The 24,743-nt window shown below is 37.9% G+C and overlaps 1 protein-coding gene across 1 annotated transcript in view; it reads left to right on the top strand.

Moving 5' to 3' along the window:
- KDM7A (lysine demethylase 7A) overlaps positions 1 to 24,743 on the top strand; it is a 62,000-nt gene that overhangs the window by 12,245 nt on the left and 25,012 nt on the right. Inside the window, exons 2-6 of the mRNA XM_083366043.1 lie at positions 14,992 to 15,077; positions 21,486 to 21,603; positions 22,152 to 22,312; positions 22,690 to 22,831; positions 24,233 to 24,419. Coding sequence (XP_083222169.1) covers positions 14,992 to 15,077; positions 21,486 to 21,603; positions 22,152 to 22,312; positions 22,690 to 22,831; positions 24,233 to 24,419 — 694 coding nt within the window. The remainder of the gene's footprint in view (positions 1 to 14,991; positions 15,078 to 21,485; positions 21,604 to 22,151; positions 22,313 to 22,689; positions 22,832 to 24,232; positions 24,420 to 24,743) is intronic.

Below are 24,743 nucleotides of genomic sequence, written 5' to 3'. Positions count from 1 at the left end.
CTACCGAACTATGGCCTCTCGGCCACTGGGCTGTGTGAGTGGCTGGCCAGTGCATGTGCATGTGTGCATGCGCTCACCTCCCATGTGCCGGCACCAGGTGAGCTGCAAGCCCTGACCTACGCACCGGTACTAGCTGAGCCCTGATCCACACGCCAGCACTAGCTGACCCGTGAGCTGCGTGTCTTGCACCAGCGCTAGCCGAGCCACGAACCCTGAGCCATGTGCTGGCACTAGCCAAGCTGTAAGCTGCAAGCCTTGCACTGGCACTAGCTGAGCTGCGTACTGGTGGTAGCCAAGCTATGAGCCGTGAGCCTCACACTGGCGCTAGCCGAGCCACAAGCCACACGCCAGTTCTCGCATAGCTGTGACCTGCTAGCCTTGCACTGGTGCTAGCCGAGTCACAAGCCGCATGCCAGCAGTAGTCGAGCCATGAGCTGCAAGCTGCATGCTGGCGCTAGCAGCCCCATTTGCATATGGTTGTGGCCCTGTTCACACACACATTCACTCAGCCTCATGTGCACATAAAGGTGCCTGCCCCTTTTTTCCCCATTGGGCCTCCAACCCAGAAAGATTGGAGACCCCTGCTCTAGAAAGAGTACAGAGAAGAGCAACAAAGATGATCAGGGGACTGGAGACTAAAACATATAAGGAACGGTTGCTGGAATTGGGTATGTCTACTTTAATGAAGAGAAGGACGATGGGTGACATGATAGTGTTCCAATATCTCAGGGGCTGCCACAAAGAAGAGGGAGTCAAGCTATTCTCCAAAGTACCTGAGGGAAGGACAAGAAGCAATGGATGGAAACTAATCAAAGAGAGAAGCAACCTAGAACTAAGGAGAAATTTCCTGACAGCTAGAACAATTAATCAGTGGAACAACCTGCCTCCAGAAGTTGTGAATGCTCAGGACTTGAAATATCCATCCTAGCAAATAAGGTGTTGGAGCTTAAAGATATTTGATATAATATATTTACAAGACATCTTAACTTGATGCATTCTCAAACAAAGTATACTTCATCTGATCCAGTTTTGGGGGATCAAATTTGAGTTCTTGAGGACCAAAGAAATGGATAAGATACTTGAAGCTGTGCAATTCACTACATGTCTCCAAAAGTTGTGGTTGCCTCAACACTGGAACTTTTTAAGAAGAGACTGGGCAACCCAGAACTATAAGCCTGGAGAACTCCACCGCCAACCCTGAGAGGGTGTCGAGCAGCTCGGGCAGGGCTGTTGCCACACAGCTGGGCGCCATTGCATTGGGTCAAGTTATCGGGAAGCCTCATATATCAGATATTTGAAGAATATACTAGATTGAGTGATGATATAAACACTGTGCTTGGTATTTTTTTGATAATTATATTAGCCTGCTATGGATTTGAAAAGAACAATACAATATCTTGTTAATGTATAACTTGTGATGTAATATCAAAGATGTACAGAAACTTTTGAAACTTAAAGAAATTGCTGACCATCCATAGGTTTCATAAATTATGTAGAATAACATTCAATATATGTAATATTTTTTTGTAGAATGTTTTTGTAATAAGCTCATCTTGCTGGTGGCAATAGATAAGATGTAAAAAATTCTGGAAGCCAAGACTTAGTCATGCCATTTTCCCCAAATACAGCAGGGATGTGCAAATTCTTTCTCCAACAAAAGATATTTGTGACATTATTTTAGTGTGGGGATAGTTAATAATGCTTCTGATACAGTTCATGTGCAGACTAGATTTTTCACAGGAAAGTCAAAAGGACGAATCAAACTGTCCTAGATTGTTTCAGAAGTAACAGGAGGAGCATTCTGTCTGATGCTTTCCACACTATTGCTCTTTGATGTCCAGGCACCTCGCTCAGATAATGAATTCTGTGACCAATGTCCCAAAGGTGCTTTTTCAGGAGGCAACTGGACTTACTTATTTTTCTTTGAAGACATTTCGCTTCTCATCCAAGAAGCTTCTTTAGTGCTGACCGGATGGTGGGGAATATTCCTTGCAGACAGAACTTATGTTCAAATCCATAGCAGGCTAATATAATTAAAAATACCAAGCACAGTGTTTATTTCATCACTCAATTTAGTATATTCTTCAAATATCTGATACATGAAAAGCTTTCTGATAATGTGACTCAATGCAAAATATTAAATATAAATCCTTCCATTCCCCACCATCAGGTCAGAGCTGAAGAAGCTTCTTGGATGAGAAGTGAAATGTCTTCAAAGAAAAACAAAGTCCAGTTGTCTCCTGGAAAAGCACCTTTGGGATAACTATGACCTGAATGACTGAGAATCTCCTTAGACATCTGTGACCAATGAAAGACCTTATAGCAAATTCTTTTTTCATTTCTCATGAATTCATTCTCTTGCACATAAACCTTACAGAAGGGTATGCAAAATAAACCAAGAGATGCAGAAAATCTATAGTTATAAATAGTCTTAGCAGTATTATGTGTAACTCTGTATAGTGTTGATTTGTGGAATGGTGATCTTTTTGTGATTTATTATCCTTTTAAGGAAAAAAATCACTTTGCCCACATCATGTTTCATTGTCGGGCACTTTTGAATGTATCATAAAAGCCTCAGACAATGAATTTGGGTTCATAGCAATTATTTTCCTAGATTAGGTCCTGAAAGAGGTTATATTGATTGATTGACACTGAACAATCTTAAAACTCTAGGCAAGTTACAGTGCAGTATGGGAATCATAACAACTCAATAATAGATATAGATAATAGGTATAATTAGTATATGTTTTCTAGATTTAGTACTGGTAGCATTGAATTGACTGACTTTCTTTCTACTTAGTAGCTTGAACTCTCCTCCAGCTGAAATTGGTGATGTTGGTATTGGTGAGATATCACCTTCAAACTCCATTGTACTACTTCAATTGTCCAGCACAAATTAGTATATCTACTTCATTTAAAACAGTTTCCTATGCCTGTAATGTGATTCTGTACATGTATTGCAGATTTGTAGTTTTTAATTCCTAGGGTAATTCACATTATTATGATTTATTGGGTTTATCTACTTATGTTCTTCAGGAAGCTCAGCCAGAGGTTTTTAGTCTTTGCAAAAGCCATATATCAGATAAATATATGCAAACATCCCCCTCCTCAATAAAACTAATGATTTTATGGAGAGAAGTGTTGGGCAAGAAATTATTTATTAAATATTCTTTCACATTATACTTTCCTGGCTAAGGTTTACTTTTATCAGTAGTCAGGTAATTTTTTCATCTTATCATGGTATCTAGAGGCTGTGAGATTCTGGATCAGAAACAGAAGGCTTCAGCTGAACCTTGACAAGGCTGGGTGACTCTGAATTTTGAGGCCCACTGGTTCCAGGACTATACCATCTTTGTTTATTTCATGTGTCGTAATAAAATATAGCGTTAATGCATAAAATTCACAAAACAGCATATAAAATGTGCATCAAAATATAAAATTAATAGAGTAAATTATTTTAAAAATGCACAAAAGTGACGAATAAAATTAAATTATGTATGAGCAGTTACTAGAGTGGCTAAGCTTATGGCCAGATATCTAGATCATTTAATCATTGGACAGTAGTGCCCTCAAGATGATGTAATTTTTGCAGGGATCTAGGAAACCTTCTGAGGGGGCATTCTGTCACAATATAATGTAAAATTTGTACAATGTTCCTACAGTCACAGCCCCCATTTGTATTTCCAGTATTGTCACCTGCCATGGTTAGTTGTAATTTGTTTGAGTGCTATCTAGGATCAAAGCTGGAGGGATATTTACTGTATCAGACACTAAATTAAACAGATCTGGGTTAGAAGTTGCCCATTCCTGGTGCCATACTATCTCAATATCAAAGCCTTCTCTGTCTAATTGCTGTCCACGTTTCCACTGCTGGTTCCAAGATTTGCAGTATTTGGAGTCTGAGTATTTGATTGTGACAGTCCTTGTGTCTAGGTAATAATTGGTTTGCCTTGCATTTCTGCCACTCCCCTTTTAAGGCTGATTTTCTTCTAAGGTGTAGGATTGGTGTATTAGATAGTAATGGTAGCCATTCAGAAGGTCTCAGTTTAATAGATCCTGATATTTCTCTCATAGTATGATTAAGCTGGGTGTCCACTGCCTTTGTGTGAACACTATTTAACTATACAGGGCTGGAGTATTCAACCACCAAATATACCAAAGCAAGAGCTGATATCCTGAAAGCTGTTACACTTGCTGGTGCCAGAAAATTTATGTAGGGTATTGTTCCTAGTTTTTATTTTATCCATCTTTTTTCTTAAGTGTTCCCTATAGATTAAGGACCAGTCAAGGGTCACTCTTAAATTCTTTGGATTACGATTAAATTTCAGCACCTGCTCCCTAAATTCCACTTGTGGTATATAGTTAGCTTGTCTGTTGTTCAAGTGAAAACAGGTGACTTTGGTTTTGTTAATGTTGGGTTTCAGCCTATGGATTTCAAAAAAATTATACATTTCTTTTAAATAATTTTTGAGGGTTTTTTCCGAAATATTAAAGTCTTCATATTGTTTTATCAGAATGATGTCATCAACATATATAAACTTTCTTGCAGCAATACCTGGTAGATTGATGTGTATATATTAAAAATTAAAAATAGTGGAGTCAGCATAGAAAACTGTGGCAAGCCATCATTTAACCTATATTTCCGACTAAGATGTACTTCAGTGTATCTGTTTGAAAGCATACTGTTGAGTAGAAGAGCTGTTTTCTTACAAGGCACAACGCGTAAGAATTTTAGAATCAGCCCTCCTCTCCACACTGTATGGTAGGCCAATGATAGGTTGATGAACACGGTGACAGATACAGTGAGGGAAAAAATTATTTGGTTCCCTGCTGATTTTGTACGCTTGCCCATTGACAAAGAATTGATCAGTCTATAGTTGTAATGGTAGGTTTATTTTAACAGTGAGAGACAGAATAACAACAAAAAAATCCAGAAAAATGCATTTCAAAAAAGTTACAAAATTGATTTGCATTTTAATGAGTGAAATAAGTATTTGATCCTGTATCAGTCAGCAAGATTTCTGGTTCCCAGGTGTCTTTTATACAGGTAACAAATTGAGATTAGGAGAATAGAGAATAAGAGCACTCTCTTAAAGGGTGTATAAAATACAGAAGCAGTCGATCAGTCAGATTCCAAACTCTTCACCATGGCCAAGTCCAAAGAGTTGTCCAAAAATGTCAGGTACGGGATTGTAGACTTATACAAGGCTGGAATGGGCTAAAAGACTATTGCCAAGGAGCTTGGTGAGACGATGACAACAGTTGGTGCGATTATTTGCAAATGGAAGAAACACAAAATAACTGTCAATCTCCCTTGGTCTGGGGCTCCGCGCAAGATCTCACATCGTGGAGTTTCAGTGATCATGAGAACGGTGAGGAATCAGCCCAGAACTATACAGGAGGATCTTGTCAATGATCTCAAGCCAGCTGGGACCATAGTCACCAAGAAAATAATTGGTAACACACGACGCCGTGAAGAACGGAAACTGTGCAGCACCCACAAGGTTCCCTACTCAAGAAAGCACATGTACAGGCTCATCTGAAGTTTCCCAATGAATAGCTGAATGATTTAGAGGAGAACTGGGTGAAAGTGTTGTGGTCAGACGAGACCAAAATCAAGTTCTTTGGCATGCACTCAACTCACTGTGTTTGGAGGAGGAGAAATGCTGCCTATGACCCCAAGAACACCATCCCCACCATCAAACATGGAGGTGGAAACATTATGCTGTGGGGTGTTTTTTGCTAAGGGGACAGGACAATTTCACTGCATCAAAGGGACAATGGATGGGGCTATGTACCATCAATGTTAGGTGAGAACCTCCTTCCCTCAGCCAGGGCATTGAAAATGGGTCGTGGATGGGTATTCCAGCATGACAATGACCCAAAACACATGGCCAAGGCAACAAAGGAGTAGCTCAAGAAGAAGCACATTAAGGTCCTGGAGTGGCCTAGCCAGTCTCCAGACCTTAATCCCATAGAAAACTTGTGGACGAAGCTAAAGTTTGAGCTGCCAAACGTCAGCCTTGAAACCTTACAGTAAGTCAACCGACTTACTCAGTAGTAGAGTTGATGGAGATAATAACGTCATATGGGAAAGTTTCTGGATTCAAGATAAATACACAAAAAACTAAAATATTGTCTAAAAGTATGACTGTAGAACAAAAGGTTGTTTTAGAAGAGTTAACAGGATTTGAAATAGTTAAAAAGACTAAATATTTGGGTTTTATCTCTCAGCCTCAAATGTGAAATTATATAAAAATAATTATGGATTGTTATGGTTAAAAATACAAAAAGAGCTAGATGGTTGGAAAAAAATACAACTATCTTTACTGGGAAGAATTGCAGCAGTAAAAATGAATGTTTTGCCAAAAATTTTATTTTTGTTTCAAATGATACCTATACTTAAAAAGGATTTAAATTTGGAGGAATGGCAGAAAGGTATTAATAAATTTGTTTGGGCAGGGAAAAAGCCACGAGTCAAATTTAAGATAATGCAAGATACACGTGAAAGAGGTGGTCTTAAAATGCCTAATCTTAAACTATATTATGAGGCTGCTGCTTTATCATCAATAAGTGATTGGTTTAATTTAACACAAGGGAGATTATTAAATCTTGAGGGTTATGATTTGTTATTTGGTTGGCATGCATATTTATTGTATGATAGGAAGGTGGATAATGTACTGAAGATACATATATTAAGGTATGCTCTGTTGTGAGTATGGAAAAAATATAGACATAAGTTAAATTACAAGATACCAATTTGGGCAATACCTAAACATGCAATAGAAAATATAAATGTGGGATTTAAACATGATGAGACTACATATAAAGAAATTTTAAGGATAGAAACGAATGTATGGCAATTAAACTTTCGTCCGGTCTCCAACCTTCGCTTTCTTGCAAAGGTTGTTGAGAGTGTGGTGGCGCATCAGCTCCCTCTGGTTCTGGATGAAGCGGATTATCTAGACCCGTACCAATCGGGCTTCAGGCCCGGGTACAGCACGGAGACGGCATTGGTCGTGCTGGTGAATGATCTCTGGAGGGCTCGGGACAGGGGATATTCCTCTGTCCTAGTCCTATTAGACCTCTCAGCGGCTTTCGATACCATCGACCATGGTATCCTGGTGCGGCGTCTCAGGGGATTGGGAGTGGGAGGCACGGTCCTTCAGTGGTTCTCCTCCTATCTCCTGGGACGCTTGCAGTCAGTGTTGGCAGGGGGGCAGAGGTCGACCGCGAGGCCTCTCGTTTGTGGAGTCCCTCAGGGGTTGGTCCTCTCGCCTCTCCTGTTCAACATCTACATGAAACCGCTGGGTGAGATCATTCATAGTTTTGGAGTTGGGTATCATCAATATGCTGATGATACCCAGCTTTTCATTTCAACCCCAAACCACCCCAGTGATGCCCTTGACGTGATGTCCCGCTACCTGGAGGCGGTTCGGGTCTGGATGGGGAGGAACAGGCTTCGACTCAACCCTGACAAGACTGAGTGGCTGTGTGTACCGGCATCTCGGGATATTCAGGATATCCCATCCCTCTCTATGGGGGGTGAGTTATTACCCCCCCGTAGATAGGGCTCGCAACTTGGGAGTCCTCCTAGATTCACAGCTTTCCTTAGAAGACCATATAGTAGCTGTGACTAGGGGGGCCTTTGCCCAGGTCCGCCTGGTGCGCCAGTTGCGGCCCTATCTAGACCAGGATGCCTTATGTACGGTCACTCACGCACTCGTGACCTCTCGTCTGGACTACTGCAACGCTCTCTACATGGGGCTACCCTTGAAGACCACTCGGAGGCTCCAACTGGTACAGAATGCAGCCGCGAGAGTTGTGTTGGGAGTTTCCCGACACTCCCATGTTACACCTCTGCTCCGCGAGCTGCATTGGCTTCCAGTTGTCTTCCCGGTGAGATTCAAGGTGTTAGTAATGACCTACAAAGCCCTACATGGCATGGGTCCGGAATACCTTGGGGAGCACCTGCGGCCGGCGTCAACTTCCCTCCGCCCAGTGCGCTCCCACAGAGAGGGCCTCCTCAGGGTGCCACCGGTCAAAGAATGCTGACTGGTGGCCCCCAGGGGGAGGGCGTTCTCTGTGGGCGCGCCGGATTTATGGAACCATCTTCCGGCCGAGCTCCGGATGGCGCCTGACCTCCGCTCCTTCCGGCGCGATCTCAAAACCTACCTTTTTGAACAAGCTAGCCTGGCCTGATGGGATGGGGTTGGGTTTTATAAATCGGTTTTAACTTTTAATGTGTATTAATTTATTCATGGGCATTGTTGTTTAATCGTTTTTAATTTTTGTATCTTGTTTTTTAATATGTGTTGCCCTGTTCACCGCCCTGAGTCCTTCGGGAGAAGGGCGGTATACAAATTAAATTAATAAATAATAATTAATAAATAATATTTTAAAAGAAGAAAAGATTGTGCAAACTTGGTTTCAGTATGGGCAGTTACAAGCAAGATGGAAAGAAGATCAGAAAGTTGGCATTTTGATATTTGATGAAAATTTGGTAAAACAAATTAGAGATCAAGGTCAAGCACATATAAGAAGAATATATAATGCATTGATAGAAATTGACTCAGAAACGGAACTTGTTAAAGATTGTATGACAAAGTGGGCCCAGAATTTTCAGGAGGTTATAACAATGGATACTTGGGAAAAAATTTGGGTTAGAAATGTAAAATTTACACAGGCCCAAAATTTAAGAGAGAATTTTTATAAAATGTTTTATAGGTGGCATTTAGACCCTAAAAAACTAGCAAGTACGGTATGTATCCGAATTGCCAGCCCAAATGTTGGAGGTGTGGTTGTGGGGATGCAACGTATTATCACATATGGTGGACTTGTAAAAAAGTCAAAGCTTTTTGGATTAAAATTTGGTGGAATATGCACAAGATATTTAAGAAAAAGATAAGGTTTTCTCTGCAGTTGTTTTTGTTGGGTATTATTACAGATTTTACTGTTACAGATACTAAATTGATGTTGAATTTAATTACGGCAGCAAGACTTTTAGTAGCACAATATTGGAAGAAGGAGGAACTGCCTACTATAGAAGAGTGGACTTTGAAAGTTTCCAACTTGGCGGAAATGGCAAAGATTTCAGCACACTTGAAAGAACAATCGCAACAGAGATATATTGTGGAATGGAGAAGATGGATCGAATATATTCAGAATAAATATGGGACTAAAAAGTTTCATTTAGCATTTGAATAAGTAGTGGTTTTATACGATGTATTATTAGTTATTAGTTATTTGTTAGTAATATAGTTATGTTTACAGAGAGTTAAAGTGCGATAGAATTTAATGTTTTATTTTTGTTGTTAGCATATTTTAGCTTAAGTTTGTAAGTTAATACCCTGTATTCAGCTCTGGGAAGTCGGGGAGGGGGGAGGGGAGGGTTGGGGGGGAGGGAAGGAGTATGTTTTTTTTAAAAAAAAATGTATTGTAAAACTTTTCAATAAAAAAAAAGAAACCTTAATGACTTGGAGAGGATATGCAAAGAGGAGTGGGACAAAATCTCTCGAGATGTGTACAAACCTGGTGGCCAACTACAAAAAATGTCTGACCTATTTGATTGCCAACAAGGGTTTTGCCACCAAGTACTAAGATGTTTTGTTCACTCATTAAAATGCAAATCAATTTATAACTTTTTTGAAATGCATTTTTTCTGGATTTTTGTTGTTGTTATTCTGTCACTGTTAAACTATCTCTGCCTTTACACTTATAGACTGATCATTTCTTTGTCAGTAGGCAAACATACAAAATCAGCAGGAGATCAAATAATTTTTTCCCTCACTGTATTTTTTCTTTGCTGAAATCTATTTTCTATATGAGCAGTTAGTAATAATATCTGATCGCAGCAGTTTCTTTTTGATCCAGCCTGTTTTATAAGTATATGTTCCTCTGCCAGGGGGGTTATTTTGTTTAAGATGAGTCTCTCCAGTAATTTGTAAGAAATGCTTAAGAGCACTATAGGTTTAAAATCTTCCTCAGATTTCCCCTCTTTACCAGGTTTCATGATGGCTACAAGTTTTGTTCTTTACTACTGGATGGGGTTATAGTGCTCCAGACAAGTCTGGCGCCTAACTTGGGTCTACCAGAAAAGGTATTTATTAAATTCATTTATTAAATTTATTTGTCACCCATCTCAACCACAACGTGACTCTGGGTGGAGACTGTCAGCTAGGGACCTATGTTTGGTGGGTCCCAGGAGATGTGCCTTCTCTGTCATGGGCCTGGCTCATGAACATTCTTCCCACTGAAATTAAACATAGTTATCTTATGCAAGGAAGGAAGGAAAGAAAGAATGAAAACAGGGAGGGAGACATCTTTCACATTTATCTTACCACCTAAGGAAAAACCTTCTGGTTTTGAAGACTAGAAATTTAAATTTCTGGCCTTTAAATTTAAAGAATATTTATCAAAATGGTATTGAATTTCTCTAATAGTTACTGCTGTGATTGGTGGATAGTTTTGATACATGTTTAGATTATGGATTTATCCATTTTTCAAAATTTGCTCTAGCCTTTGCTTTCCTCTGCCCTCTGGGAGATTACTGGAAGACTCCTTGATGCTCTCTAAGTTTGGTTCTTTGCAGACATTTCATTACTCAACTAGATAACATCAGTGCTAGTAAGTGGGTTTGCTTCCTGTTTACATACAGTAGTTTGCCCTGCCAGTGGTTTGCTCCTTGGTAGTTCCTTGATTAGGATATTGTTTGATGTTGATGTCTGGTGTTAATCCCTGCTTATCTGGGTATAGGCTGCTGCAGATAATGTGTTCTAGTCTTTTTGTTTCCTTCTTTGTTTTTTTATTGTTTATTTCTAGTAGGTAAACATGGTTTAACTCTATGTGTCTATTGATGGCTGATTTGTCTGAATGTCAAACTTCCAGGAATTCCTTAGTGTTCTTGGATTTAGCTTGGTCTAGGATGCTCACTGTTTCCCAGTTGAAACAGTGGATGAGTCTGTCATGTGTTGCAAGATAAAGACTTTTCATATGTCTTTTGACTGCTAGTTGGTGTTCATGGATGTGCTCTGCTAGTGCTCTGCCTCTCTGTCCTACATTTGTTGTTGTTGTTAGCTGCGAAGTCATGTCTGACCCATCGTGACCCTATGGACATTGTTCCTCCAGGCCTTCCTGTCCTCTACCATCTTCTGGAGTCCATTTAAGCTCACGCCTACTTCTTCAGTGACTCCCTTCAGCCACCTCATTCTCTGTCGTCCCCTTCTTCTATTGCCCTCAATCTTTCCCAGCATTAGGCTCTTCTCCAGTGAGTCCTTCCTTCTCATTAGGTGGCCAAAGTATTTGAGTTTTAGCTTCAGGATCTGGCCTTCTAAAGAGCAGTCAGGGTTGATCTCCTCTAGAACTGACCGGTTTGATCGCCTTGCAGTCGAAGGGACTCGCAGGAGTCTTCTCCAGCACCATAGTTTAAAGGCCCCAATTCTTTGGCTCTCAGCCTTTTTTATGGTCCAACTTTCACTGCCATACATTGCAACTGGGAAGACCATAGCTTTGACTATACACACTTTTGTTGACAGGGTGATGTTTCTGCTTTTCAGTGTGCTGTCTAGATTTGCCATGGCTTTCCTCCCGAGGAGCAAGCGTCTTTTAATTTCTCGACTACAGTCCCCAACTGCAGTGATCTTGGAGCCCAGGAAAATTAAATCTGTCACTACCTCCATTTCTTCCCCATCTATTTGCCAGGAATTGAGAGGGCCAGATGCCATGATCTTGGTTTTCTTAATGTTAAGTTTCAACCCAAGTTTTGCACTCTCCTTCACCCGCAACAAGAGGCTCTTTAGTTCTTCTTTACTTTCTGCCATTAGAGTGGTATCATCTGCATATCTTAGGTTGTTAATATTTCTCCCGGCAATCTTAATTCCAACTTTTGATTCATCTAGCCCTGCCTTTCTCATGATGTGCTCTGCATATAAGTTAAATAGGCAGGGCGACAGTATACAGCCTTGCCAGACTCCTTTCCCAATTTTGAACCAATCAGTGGTTCCATGTCCAGTTCTCACTGTTGCTTCTTGGCCCACATATAGGTTTCTCAACAGACAAATAAGATGGTCTGGTACGCCCATCTCTTTAAGAACTTGCCACAGTTTGTTATGATCCACACAATCAAAGGCTTTAGCATAGTCAATGAAGCAGAAGTAGATGTTTTTCTGGAACTCTCTAGCTTTCTCCATGATCCAGCGTATCTTAGCAATTTGATCTCTAGTTCCTGTGCCTCTTCGAAATCCTGCCTGTACTTCTGGTAGTTCTCGATCCACATACTGCTGGAGTCTAGCTTGTAGAATTTTAAGCATAACTTTACTAGCATCAGAAATGAGTGCAATGGTGCGATAGTTTGAACATTCTTTGGCACTGCCTTTCTTTGGAATTGGAATGTAAACTGATCTTTTCCAATCCTGTGGCCACTGTTGAGTTTTCCAAATTTGCTGGCAAATTGAGTGTAACACTTTTAGTGCATCGTCTTTTAAGATTTTGAATAGCTCAGCTGGAATACTGTCACCTCCACTAACTTTGTTGTTGCTCAGCTTTTCTAAGGCCCACTTCACTTCACATTCTAGGATGTCTGGCTCGAGGTCATTGACCACCTCATTGTGATTATCAGGGACGTTAAGCTCATTCTTGTACAGTTCTTCTGTGTAATTTTGCCACCTCTTCTTAATCTCTTCTGCCTCTGTTAGGTCCCTGCCATTTTGGTCCTTTATCATGCCCATTTTTGCATGAAACGTTCCCTTCATCTCTCCAATTTTCTTGAAAAGATCTCTGGTCCTCCCTATTCTATTGTTTTCTTCTATTTCTTTGCACTGTTCATTTAAGAAGGCATTCTTATCTCTTCTAGCTATTCTCTGGAATTCTGCATTCAATTGGGCGTATCTTTCTTTTTCTCCCTTGCCTTTCGCTTCCCTCAGCTATTTGCAAAGCTTCCTCAGACAGCCATTTTGCTTTCTTGCATTTCTTTTTCTTTGGGATGGTTTTAGTTGCTACCTCTTGTACAATGTTGCGAACCTCTGTCCATAGTTCTTCAGGCACTCTGTCTATCAGATCTAATTCCTTAAATCTATTTGTCACCTCTACTGTATATTCAACAGGGATATGATTTAATTCATACCTGAGTGGTCTAGTGCTTTTCCCTACTTTCTTCAGTTTAAGCCTAAACTTTGCAATGAGAAGCTCATGGTCTGAGCCACAGTCAGCTCCTGGTCTTGTTTTTACTGACTGTATAGAGCTTCTCCATCTTTGGCTGCAGAGCATATAGTCAATCTGATTTCTGTGTTGACCGTCTGGTGATGTCCATGTGTTGGGTTGTTGGAAAAGAGTGTTTGCTATGACCATCGCATTCTCTTCACAAAATTCTATCAACCTGTGCCCTGCTTCATTTTGTACTCCAAGGCCAAACTTGCCTGTTATTCTGGTTATCTTTTGGCTTCCTACTTTAGCATTCCAATCACCCATTATAATAAGGACATCATTTTTTGGTGTTAGTTCTATAAGGTGCTGTAGGGCTTCATAGAACCGGTCAATTTCATCCTCTTCAGCACCGGTGGTTGGGGCATAGACTTGGACTACTGTGATATTGAATGGTTTGCCTTGGATTCGAACTGAGATCATTCTGTCATTTTGAGGATTGTATCCCAGTATTGCCTTTCCTACTCTTTTATTGACTATGAAAGCTACTCCATTTCTTCTGAGGGATTCTTGCCCGCAGTAGTATACCTGATGGTCATTTGAATTAAATTCACCCATTCCTGTCCATTCTAGTTCGCTGATACCTAAGATGTCGATGTTCAGTCTTGTCATCTCTTGTTTGACCACATCCAGCTTGCCTTGATTCATGGATCTTACATTCCAGGTTCCTATGGAGAAAAAATCTTTACAGCATCGGACTTTCCTTTCACTACCAGACACATCCACAGCTGAGCATCCTTTCGGCTTTGGCCCAGTCGCTTCATTTTTTCTGGCGCTACTAGTACTAGCCCTCTGCTCTTCCCCAGTAGCATATTGGATGCCTTCCGACCTGAGGGGCTCATCTTCCAGCGTCATATCGTTTTGCCTTTTGGTATTGTCCATAGGGTTTTCATGGCAAAGATACTGGAGTGGGCTGCCATTTCCTTCTCCAGTGGATCACATTTTGTCATAACTCTCTGCTATGACCTTTCCGTCTTGGGTGGCCCTGCACGGCATAGCTCATAGCTTCATTGAATTACGCAAGCCCCTTCACCACGACAAGGCAGTAATCTATGAAGGGGTTGTCCTACATTGTGGCTGTTAATAGTCTTTACACTGTATGTTCTGTTGATATATGACTCTGTAATACTCCTATTTTTTATTCTTGGATCTACTGGTTCTTTTGGTTTATTTAAGATATTTAGTTAAGTGAAGCTAAGTAAAGTTTCAAGTTAAAAAAGAAACAAAAGGACAAAACCACACCTGCTCTAACACTGACAGGGCAAGCTACTGTATATAAACAGGGAACAAACCCCACAGATAAACAACTTGAGTACTACAGGAGTTTGGGTAGTGTTCCTGCATTACTTCCACATGTCTGATCAGATTTTTTTTAAAAAAATTAAACCACCTTAAAATCCATTGTAAAAATCCCACTCTACAAGGCTAGACTGTGAGGTAGTGATTTTCCTGAAATGATCATTTGAGCTAATTAGTGGAATTATATTTGAATCTAAGTCATTCTGGTTTATTTTAGGGAATTAGCTCTAGTTTAAGAAAATTGTGCTTTAATTAGTTAAAAACATTTGAACTAATTTCAATAGTACAAAAGCACAGCTATTTTGCAGTACATTCAATTCAGTAGAATATGAGTAAATCATATTTTATTTTCTAGATGGTCTTAGTTGCCTCGAAAGTGTTTCTCTCTTTGTCATCCTGGATATGGAAAAACTAAATAAGAAATTGCTGGTATAACGTATGTAAGGTTGATACTAAAATAAAGTTCCTGAATTTTGTTTCTTCTCTTTTTTTTAGTTGTGTCAGAGTAGAGGAACACCATGCTGTTGATATTGACCTTTACCACTGTCCCAATTGTGCAGTTCTTCATGGACCCTCCTTAAGTAAGTGATAAATTTTAAAGCATTTTGCACAATTTAGGTTATGGTGGACTCAATACTGAATATAAATTATGTTTATAGCTGATGACATTATGGCTATCCTTGATAATTATGTAATGTCATTTTGAAGTTATATCTCATTGTGGTTTATACTCTGTTACATCATTAACTGGAACAAAGAAGTATACATTTCTTCCAGTGGTGGGATTCAGCCAGTTTGCACCACTTCGGCAGAACTGGTAGCTAATTTTTTGTTGCCCAGGCCCAGAATTGACTTCCGGAAGCAGCATCCACACAGAGAACTGGTTGTTCACATATTTGAATACCACCACTGATTTGGTCCCTTTGGAATTACTATTTATTGATTACTGCAAGAGATTCAGCTGTATAATGTATAATAGCAATAGCAATAGCACTTAGACTTAAATACTGGTTCATAGTGCTTTACAGCCCTCTCTAAGTGGTTTACAGAGTCAGCATATTGCCCCAAACACTCTGGGTCCTCATTTTACCAACCTCAGAAGGATGGAAGGCTGAGTCAACCTTGAGATGGTCAGGATCGAACTGCTGGCAATTAGCAGAATTAGCCTGCCATGATTCATTCTAACCACTGTGTCACCACAACAGTAATATGCTTGGTTTATATCTTTCTTGAAACATACCAAAATACCTTTGGTCAGATATGTCTAAATGTATAGATGCAGTTTCAGTAGATAAAACCTAGTGTTAATCCCAATCTCTGAAAATACTATGGAAGATATTTTACCAGAATGCTTGAGCTAAACAAGAGATCAGTACTTCAGATCACTTGATTTCTAATGTTTTTTTAAGACTTGAGAGATTATGTGGAATATGACTTATCTACAACATTTGCTTGGCAGAATACATAATTAAAGTATGTAACTTTAATTATGTAAAATATGGCCATTGCTGCAACACCATGATCATGTGATTTGCATGCATGGCAGCCTGCTTGTGCTTATGATGGTTTGCGACTTGCCTGCTGGCTTCCTACAGGCAGTCAATGGGGAAGCTGGCAGTTAAGGTCATAAGTTGCTTCTGCTCTTGTTACAACCCACTTATAATGTTCAAAACAGTCAGAAATGCATCACATCAGATAAATAAAAAAAGTTTCTTTTTTAAAAAAACACATGATCTTCCAAATAGTTGTAAGCTTGTTTCAGATAAGCTTACAACTATTTTGCTGTCCTTCTTTGTTGTATTCCTGTAACCCAACAGCTGTTTGTCATTGTTTATACTTCAGAACAATAATGATAGCCAAGGGGTTATTTTGCAGACTGAATAGTAAATATCTATCTATTTAAGTAATGAAAATTAGAATTTTTCTTCTTATTTCTTAAGTGACTTGTCTGGTCAGATAGCTGGTTATCTTCTGGGATTCAAGCCAAGTGAACTGTCTTTTGTTCCTTTTTCTTTGTTCATCTTTCTCTTAAATGCAAAGAGCCTGGAAAGATAAAATCAAAGATAATTAATTTTTTTCCTTTACCACCCCTACTTCAAATGCAAAACTAAAATTCAGAAGCAGATTTTTTTTAAAAAAAGCACTGTTTGAGTTTTGTCAGATATAACAACAACACATTTTATAATTTCTCCAACCCTCCCCCAAAATGCCCTAGTTTTCATGATTGTCCATCTGAAGATATGACACTTGAGAAGCTGATTTTTAAAAATAATTATAATAGCAATAATCCGTCTCTTCCTCCTCCTCAATTTCAACCTACTTATGGCTCTGGCCATAAAAATATTACAGCTTACCTACTGCTTTATCTTGATAATACCTTCGTATGGAATATGAAGGAATACATATAAGACTGCTAAATACAGCAAAATCAAATAACTCTTTTTTCTGCAAACCATATAAATTATTTTCATATGTTGTATAAAGTAAATTTGCCATTATACTCTCCACAAAGGTAGCTTTAATTTGGGAATCACTCAGCCATTTTTTGAATTTATGGGAAATGCTTGACATGATAGCATTGAATGTTTAATATAGTCCTTGGTGTGGAAATGGCTTGTGTCCCCATAAATAATATTTACTCGTAAGTGCACCTCTAAACTATGCACCTTTTCTCTTACAACTTTATCCAGAATAGGCACTCTTCCAAATTCAAGGAAACTCTATTCAGTGTAACATAATTTTCAAAATCCAGTTTCATTTTACTGATTTCCATCCAGCCCATGCTACACAGTTTCTGCTTGGGAGATTCAGGGAAATACAGTTTGATATTGTTAGCAAACTAATGAAATAAACATTTCTAGCACTTTCACATATATGCTAAACAATGCTTGGGACAGAATGGATTCTTATAACTTCGTTATGATAAGATTGAGGTAAGGTGCCCCTACTCCCTAAAAATGTTTTATATTTGGCCTTGAAGTTAGGTGTTTCCCACTTCTAATACATTGAGCTGATTCAGTTATATCAAAATTGCACCAGTCCTGAATCCAAATGAACTGTTTTTGATGAGTATCTGAAATTGTACAGTTATTTTCTCAGACGAATTTCGTAAGAAGGAGAAATTGTAACTAACCAGCAGTTATTCAGTAACTGTTAAGAATTGTAACATCCAGAGTGGGTTTCTCGAGGTGGACATTTTGTCATTTCTAGGTAGTCTGACACTTATTTCTTGACCCATTCATTCCATCTCACTGATCAGACTGAGTCAACTGTAAAAACATGGATAGAGAGGCATGCCACATTGTACTTACCATGTAAAATGGGGTGAGTGTGGAATGTTGCAAATACACCAGGGAACTGAAGAACAAAAAAGGGCATTGGAAGAATATCTGAAGGACAGTGAAGAAGATTTAATGAAAGTAGTACACCATGAAGGCTTACTGAGTACTGGAAAGACCAAGCTGGCCTACAAGAAAGACCAAAATAACAAAATAACAGAGTTGAAAGGGATCTTGGAGGTCTTCTAGTCTAACCTCCTGCTCAAGCAGAAAACCCAATGCTATTTCTGGCAGATAGTTGCCCATCCTCTTCTTAAAAACCTCCAGTGTTGGAGCAACCACAACTTTTGAAAACATGTAGTGAATTGCACAGCTTCAGGTATCTTACCCATTTCTTTGGTCCTCAAGAACTCAAACTTGATCCCCCAAAACTGGATCAGATGAAGTATAAAGTACTTTGTTTGAGAATGCATCAAATTAGGATGTCTTGTAAATATATTACAGCAAATATTTTGACCTCCAACACCTTATTTGCTAGGATGGATATTTCAAGTCCCTGAACCACATAAAACAGCTACACTGGACAGCTATATGAACGTGCAGTGATAACAATGAAGAACATTTTTACCACTTTTTATTGTCATATGAAAAGCACAATAATGTACTTTGATCCTTAGTTGATGATCTTCACAAGATACAGTATCTGCCACTTATACCTAATCTACTTCATTTCTTCTAAATCCTCAGGAGACTGTCTAGGGTTCACAGCAGTAGTGACAGTGGCCCATCTCAGTTTACCATTCCATATTTCAATGGTTCTGTCATGTCCCAGAGCTTTTCATAAATCTTTAGGGCAGATCACCTTAGTGGGTTTCCTATATCTGCAAGTAGATAAAATGGCCATCAGTCCAAAATTTACTAAAAGTGGTCTGAGAGTGACAAATGAAGTAATGACTACTTCCTTCTATTTTTAAATTACCATTTCCATAGTCTTGTGCAAAATTGAAATTTAGCTCTGCTTCATGTGCTGGGAAAGGGACATTGAGATAATCCAACAATTCTGGTTATCAGATAGTGGGTATTGATGAAAATACCTTTTAGAAAGAATCTATGAATCCCTAAACAAGTCGTTTCGTTGTGGTTCAGTTGCTAAGTCATTCAAACTCATTGCAACCCCATGGACCATAATATGCCAGGTTTCCCTGTTCTCCACTCTCTCCCAGAATTTGCCCAAATTCATGTTCATTGTGTTGATGATACTATTTGACCATCTCACCTTCTGCCGTCCTCTTCTCCTTTTGCCTTCAATCTTTCCTGACATTAGGCATTTTCCAATGAATCAATTCTTCTCATTAGGTGGCCAAAGTGTTTGAGCTTCAGCTTCAGTATTTTTCCTTCAAAAGAATAGTCAGGATTTTATGATTGGCTGGTTTGATCTATTTGCAGTCCAAGGAACTCTCAAGAGTCTTTGAAAACATCAATTTGAAAACATCAATTCTTTGGTGCTTAGCCTTCCAAATTATCCAACTCTCACAGCCCTACATTAGTATTTGGGGAAAAATATAGCTTTGATTATATGGACCTTTGTCGGCAAGTTGATGTTTTTAGTATGCTATCTATGTTTGCCTGAACAAGTTTACTATGGAGATAAAGCCAATATAATTTTATGTGCATAATTCATCTATGCTAATATTGCCATCTAAATCTCAAATTGAGTCACTATTCAAATGCCGAAATGATATAATGCTGATTAATGTATGTTATGTTTATCTGTGCAACAGATGTATTCAAACCTACTAGGATCTGCAGCAATAGTAATTTAGTTTATTAGTGCAGCATTGTTGAAATGGTACTTGTTATTAAATCCACTCAAATCTTTTTAGTGTAAATATTGAGCACCTTGTATGAAGTAATGATTTATCTTTTAATATATAATTTATATGCTGGCTGTTAATAGATATTTTTAGCTGGGATCAGTTACCTCAGAGGCTTTGTTTTACATTTTCTGTAGTTTTGCTGCCTGTCTAAAAAACTGTCAGATGCCATTGGCTATTTTCTAAAGTGTTGGTTGAGTTTGAAGAAACAGTTGTACACATTTGGATAAAATGATATGTACAGTTTACATATAAATATGCACACCGAAGTTTGATAAATACAACATGGATATGACAGGGCTATGGCTAAATATTTCTTTTGCAGCTGCTATTGAATATAAACTGTTTGAGCTCTTGAAGGTGTGGCATTCATCCCCATCTGCTGTGATATGCAGAAAATACTGCAGTTCCCATGACAAGCTGTTAAATAAATCAGTTTACACTGAGGACAACTTTAATTTGAAAACACTGAAAACAGTTTTCAGCTCAGACTATCTTGTAATATTGGTTTTTTATAGACTTATCCAGACAAATGTAAATCTTTACTCTGAAGTTGTGTTCACAACACTGGTAAACAGAATTTGCTCAGTATGGATTTTAAAATTAAGATTTCAAAGTTACTTTTTATAGCAAAATTTAACCAGTACATTTGAAAGGCAAGTTTTAACTTTATAATACAATTCTGTTCATTGACATAATTGTAGTGATAGAATTTATCAGTTCTGAAATAATGGATGCTTTAGTGAACAAGAAACATCTAGGTGGGATAGTCATAGCCTACACTGAATGGTTTGCATGAATATTGAAGACTGCAAATGATTAAAAGTGTATTTTTGGAATACATTCTGGTTGGCATGGTATGGAATCTTATCATTTAACTTTTTTTAATATATTATAAAGTTTTTGTTTAGGATGTTGATATAACTACAGTCATTTGAATGAAGCCATACTCAGTTTTTCTTTTATCTTTAAAAATATTTCCTTTAATTTTGGATGAAGGAAAAGAAAGATTTTAATAATAATTTACTGGTGGCAGGACCTGATCTGAAATTTATTTACATTTACTGGGAGAAAATAAAGGTAAAAGGTAAAGGTTCCCCCGCACATGCGTGCTAGTCGTTTCCAACTCTAGGGGCCGGTGCTCATCTCCGTTTCAAAGCCGAAGAGCCAGCGCTTGTCCGAGGACGTCTCAGTGGTCATGTGGCCGGCATGACTAGACGCCAAAGGCACACGGAACGCTGTTACCTTTCCACCGTAGCGGTCCCTATTTTTCTACTTGCATTTTTACGTGCTTTCGAACTGCTAGGTTGGCAGAAGCTGGGACGAGTAACAGGCGCTCACTCTGCTACGCGGCACTCGGGATTCGACCCGCCAAACTGCCGACCTTCTGATCGACAAGCTCAGCGTCCTAACCCACTGAGCCACCGCATCCCTTTGGGAGAAAATAGAGAGCCTTAATTCAAATCCCTATTCAACAAGAAATATTCTCTCAGTGATCTTGAGGCAATTATATATGCTAAAATGAACATCTTGGGGATAGTTAGAAAAAAAACCAGATTGACTGATCTGACTACAGTATATTGAAGAAAGGGTAGATTGGACATTTTTATTATGTTCCATGGTATTGCGCTTATTCTCCAAAAAGTTCAGTGTGATGTACTATACATTTTTTTCTTTCCTCATTCTTTCCCCCTTCCAATGAGATCCTAGCAAAAATCCTGAATAATTCATTACTAATAGAGAAATAGTTTTGACTAAGGCCCCAGAGAATGTCATAGCTAAATGGGATTTGATTCTCTCCTATCATAAATTGATGCTTACATTTTTCACCATGTAGTGAAGAAGAGGAGGAACTGGCACAGACATGACTATACAGAACATGATGATGGTTCAAAGCCAGTTCAAGCTGGAACCCGAACATTTGTTAAACAGCTACGTGCGTGTTCATTCCCAAGGTAAGATCAGTTGCGTTACAAACTATGTAAGGTAGGAAAATTCAAAATTATATGTAGTTGCTTCAAATAATGATTCTGATCCTTTTAACTATATTACTTTAGAGCAGACATGTCAAACTCGCGACATCACGTGATGTCGCACAACGTATTGGGAAGGTTTTGCCATTGCCGGCAATGGGGTGGGTGCGGCTTCTGCATGACGCATCCAGCCTGCGGGCCGGCAGTTTGACACCCCTGCTCTAGAGGATATGAATCTCATCAGGATTTCAGTGTTTATTTGAGGAAATTAAAACCAGATATCTAATAATACTAAAGACATTCTGGAAGAATTGTTTCAGTGACATTATGATCAATTAAAGCAAGCTGCTGAAAATGATCAGATATAATAAATGTTGGGAAGGACAGAAACTTTATATTTCACTTCAGAAAAAATTCTACTGCTGGAACATTCACTCAGTTTGTTTGAAAGGGGAATGATACAGCAGTTTTTTTAAATTCTGTTTCTATTTTTAAAATAATATACATATATATATGTACTTCCTTTCTAGTGCTGATGAAATAATTTTGAAAATGCATGGAAGCCAATTGACGCAAAGATACCTGGAAAAGCATGGTTTTGATGTTCCCATTATGGTACCTAAATTAGATGGCTTAGGTCTCAGACTCCCACCTTCTACGTTTTCTGTTCTAGATGTGGAACATTATGTAGGTATGCACTTTTGGTTTGAACACGAAAGGGCGAGGAAAAGTAAATGGGTTTTAATAATATTTTTCCTGAAATATTTTATGGTTGTGACACTTTCTGAGAACACTTGAAGATGAATTCTCCAAAGAGTATAGCTTTGGTTTCACTTGTAAGCTTTAAATATCATGTTTTGAGATTAATCTAATCTGAATGAATGGAATACTTAAAACATTAATGGTTCACTTATCTATATTTTTTTCTTTAACAGTTTCAGGATTTTCAGAAAAATTAATATAGTTACTTAAGCATAAATTATTATATTCCCATAATCCTGAGATGTAATTTCTACAGACCTTTATTAGACTGCTTTATGCAGTGATTTAAATGTTTCATTTTTACAGGTGGTGATAAAGTGATTGATGTTATTGATGTGGCAAGACAAGCAGATAGCAAAATGAAGCTCCATAATTACATTAAGTATTTTACAAACCCTGAGAGACCAAAAGTATTAAATGTGATAAGCCTTGAATTCTCAGACACAAAGTGAGTATACAATTTTCATATATGTATCTGGAATGAAAAAGGCTTTTATTTTAAACTGTAGCATATAGCAATAATTGCAGATTTTCTGCATAGTTGCAATAATGAAATATGAAGTTGAAAGGTGGAATATGACAGTTTGGAGATAAATGAAAATAATTGATTATGATGTATATTTAAAGCTTAGGGTTACCCTAAATAACTAAGGTTAAAAGGATGAATGAATGCAATTGCTTTTTCTTCAGAAAGGGCTTATCTATATATTTTTCTTATGTTTAATGGACTGTGGGAATGACCTTTGGGAAAGAAGGGAAGAGGTACAACCTAGGAAATAATTAGACAAGAGAGGCAGGAGCTCCCAGTAACTTAAAGGTCAGAGAAAGAAACTTAGAAAGGATATTTCCTAATGGATGAAACAGTTAAAAGAGGTGGCAGGAAGTTTTGTACTTTCAAACTTGTAAAATTTGTTAATGTAGCCTCAGAATAAAGTAGATTCAGTTCATCTAGTAGTGTTTCCTATCTGGTTTATCTGAGAGGGCTGACAAATATAGGCAAAACAAACAAAAATATTTTTAAAATGTGTGTTAGAGGTTATGTTACTTTAAAAAGTACCCTTTATTTTTTAATAAAAAAATGAAAATAATATCTGGGTTTATGTCTTTAAATCAAATCTATTTGCAGATGCTAAGAGGTAAACACATTGTATTTAACTTTGTAGCTCTGCATAGAGATCAACTTTTGTGGGATATTTTCTATTAGAAATTTCGTACTGTTGCATGATAATTGCATGATTACTAATTATTTAATTTATTTAATTACTTTAATTTATTTAATAATATTGCATGACTTCTAATTATTTAATTTATTAATTAAGGCTTCTGATATAATTTTTTTTACAATCCAAGCATCATGAAAAAATATTTTTTGTCATACAGAAAGGTACTGATCTTCCCAATTTGAAACTACATATACAAAAACATAATAACCATATTCCTATGAGCAATAATTTAAAATATACAAAAATAGTTGATTGAATTAACCACTAATCTCTTCTTGAACATTTTAACCACTTAGAAAAACAGTTTTAATTTGAAATAAAATACCACTAACTTTGGTATATAACCATTATATTGTGTTGATATACAATAATTTAACTTTCATTCTATTTTTTTCTTCATTCAAATCTCATTATAGTCCGTACAAGTTCCACTTCAGAGAATATGTAACATAATTAAATATGCTATATAATGGACTAATTATCTAGCTTTGCTGTTAACTGTTCAATTAGATAGCAATATGAATCAAAATATTACTAGAGGGGAAATTTTTTTCATATCTGCACATATTAAGAAATCCTTAATCGTATTCCTATTCAAATTGCATTTTCTGTTTTGAATTTTAAAGGATGTCTGAGTTAGTGGAAGTTCCTGAAATTGCCAGAAAACTTTCATGGGTTGAAAATTACTGGCCAGATGACTCGGTCTTCCCTAAGCCTTTTGTTCAGAAGTACTGCTTAATGGGAGTTCAAGATAGCTACACAGATTTTCATATTGATTTTGGGGGCACTTCTGTTTGGTATCATGTTCTTTGGGTAAGAAAACTGTTAATTTCCTTAATGCACAAATGTAACATATTCTCATTTTGAATGTGTTCTTTTACATATCACATTGAAACCACTTTTTCAGTAAAGGGAAAAAAAGATTTGTCATATTCTTGGTGTTAATGTTGCAATTTCTAAAAAATTCCTATTGCAACAGGCATTTCTAAAATTTTGTTTTCTCTTTGTCATTATGGGGAACTGAGTGTATATTAATGAGAAAAAAATGAATTTCAACAACTGTAGAATCAGACTGCAGCAAAACAAACTGATTAAAGTAAAGAGGGTCTGAATATTTTCTGAATGCACTCTCTGTCT

Source organism: Vipera ursinii (genome assembly GCF_947247035.1).
Source record: "Vipera ursinii genome assembly, chromosome: 6".
NCBI lineage: Eukaryota > Metazoa > Chordata > Lepidosauria > Squamata > Viperidae > Vipera > Vipera ursinii.
Note: the sequence above shows the minus strand (reverse complement) of the source record. Positions and strands in the feature narration are given on the sequence as shown.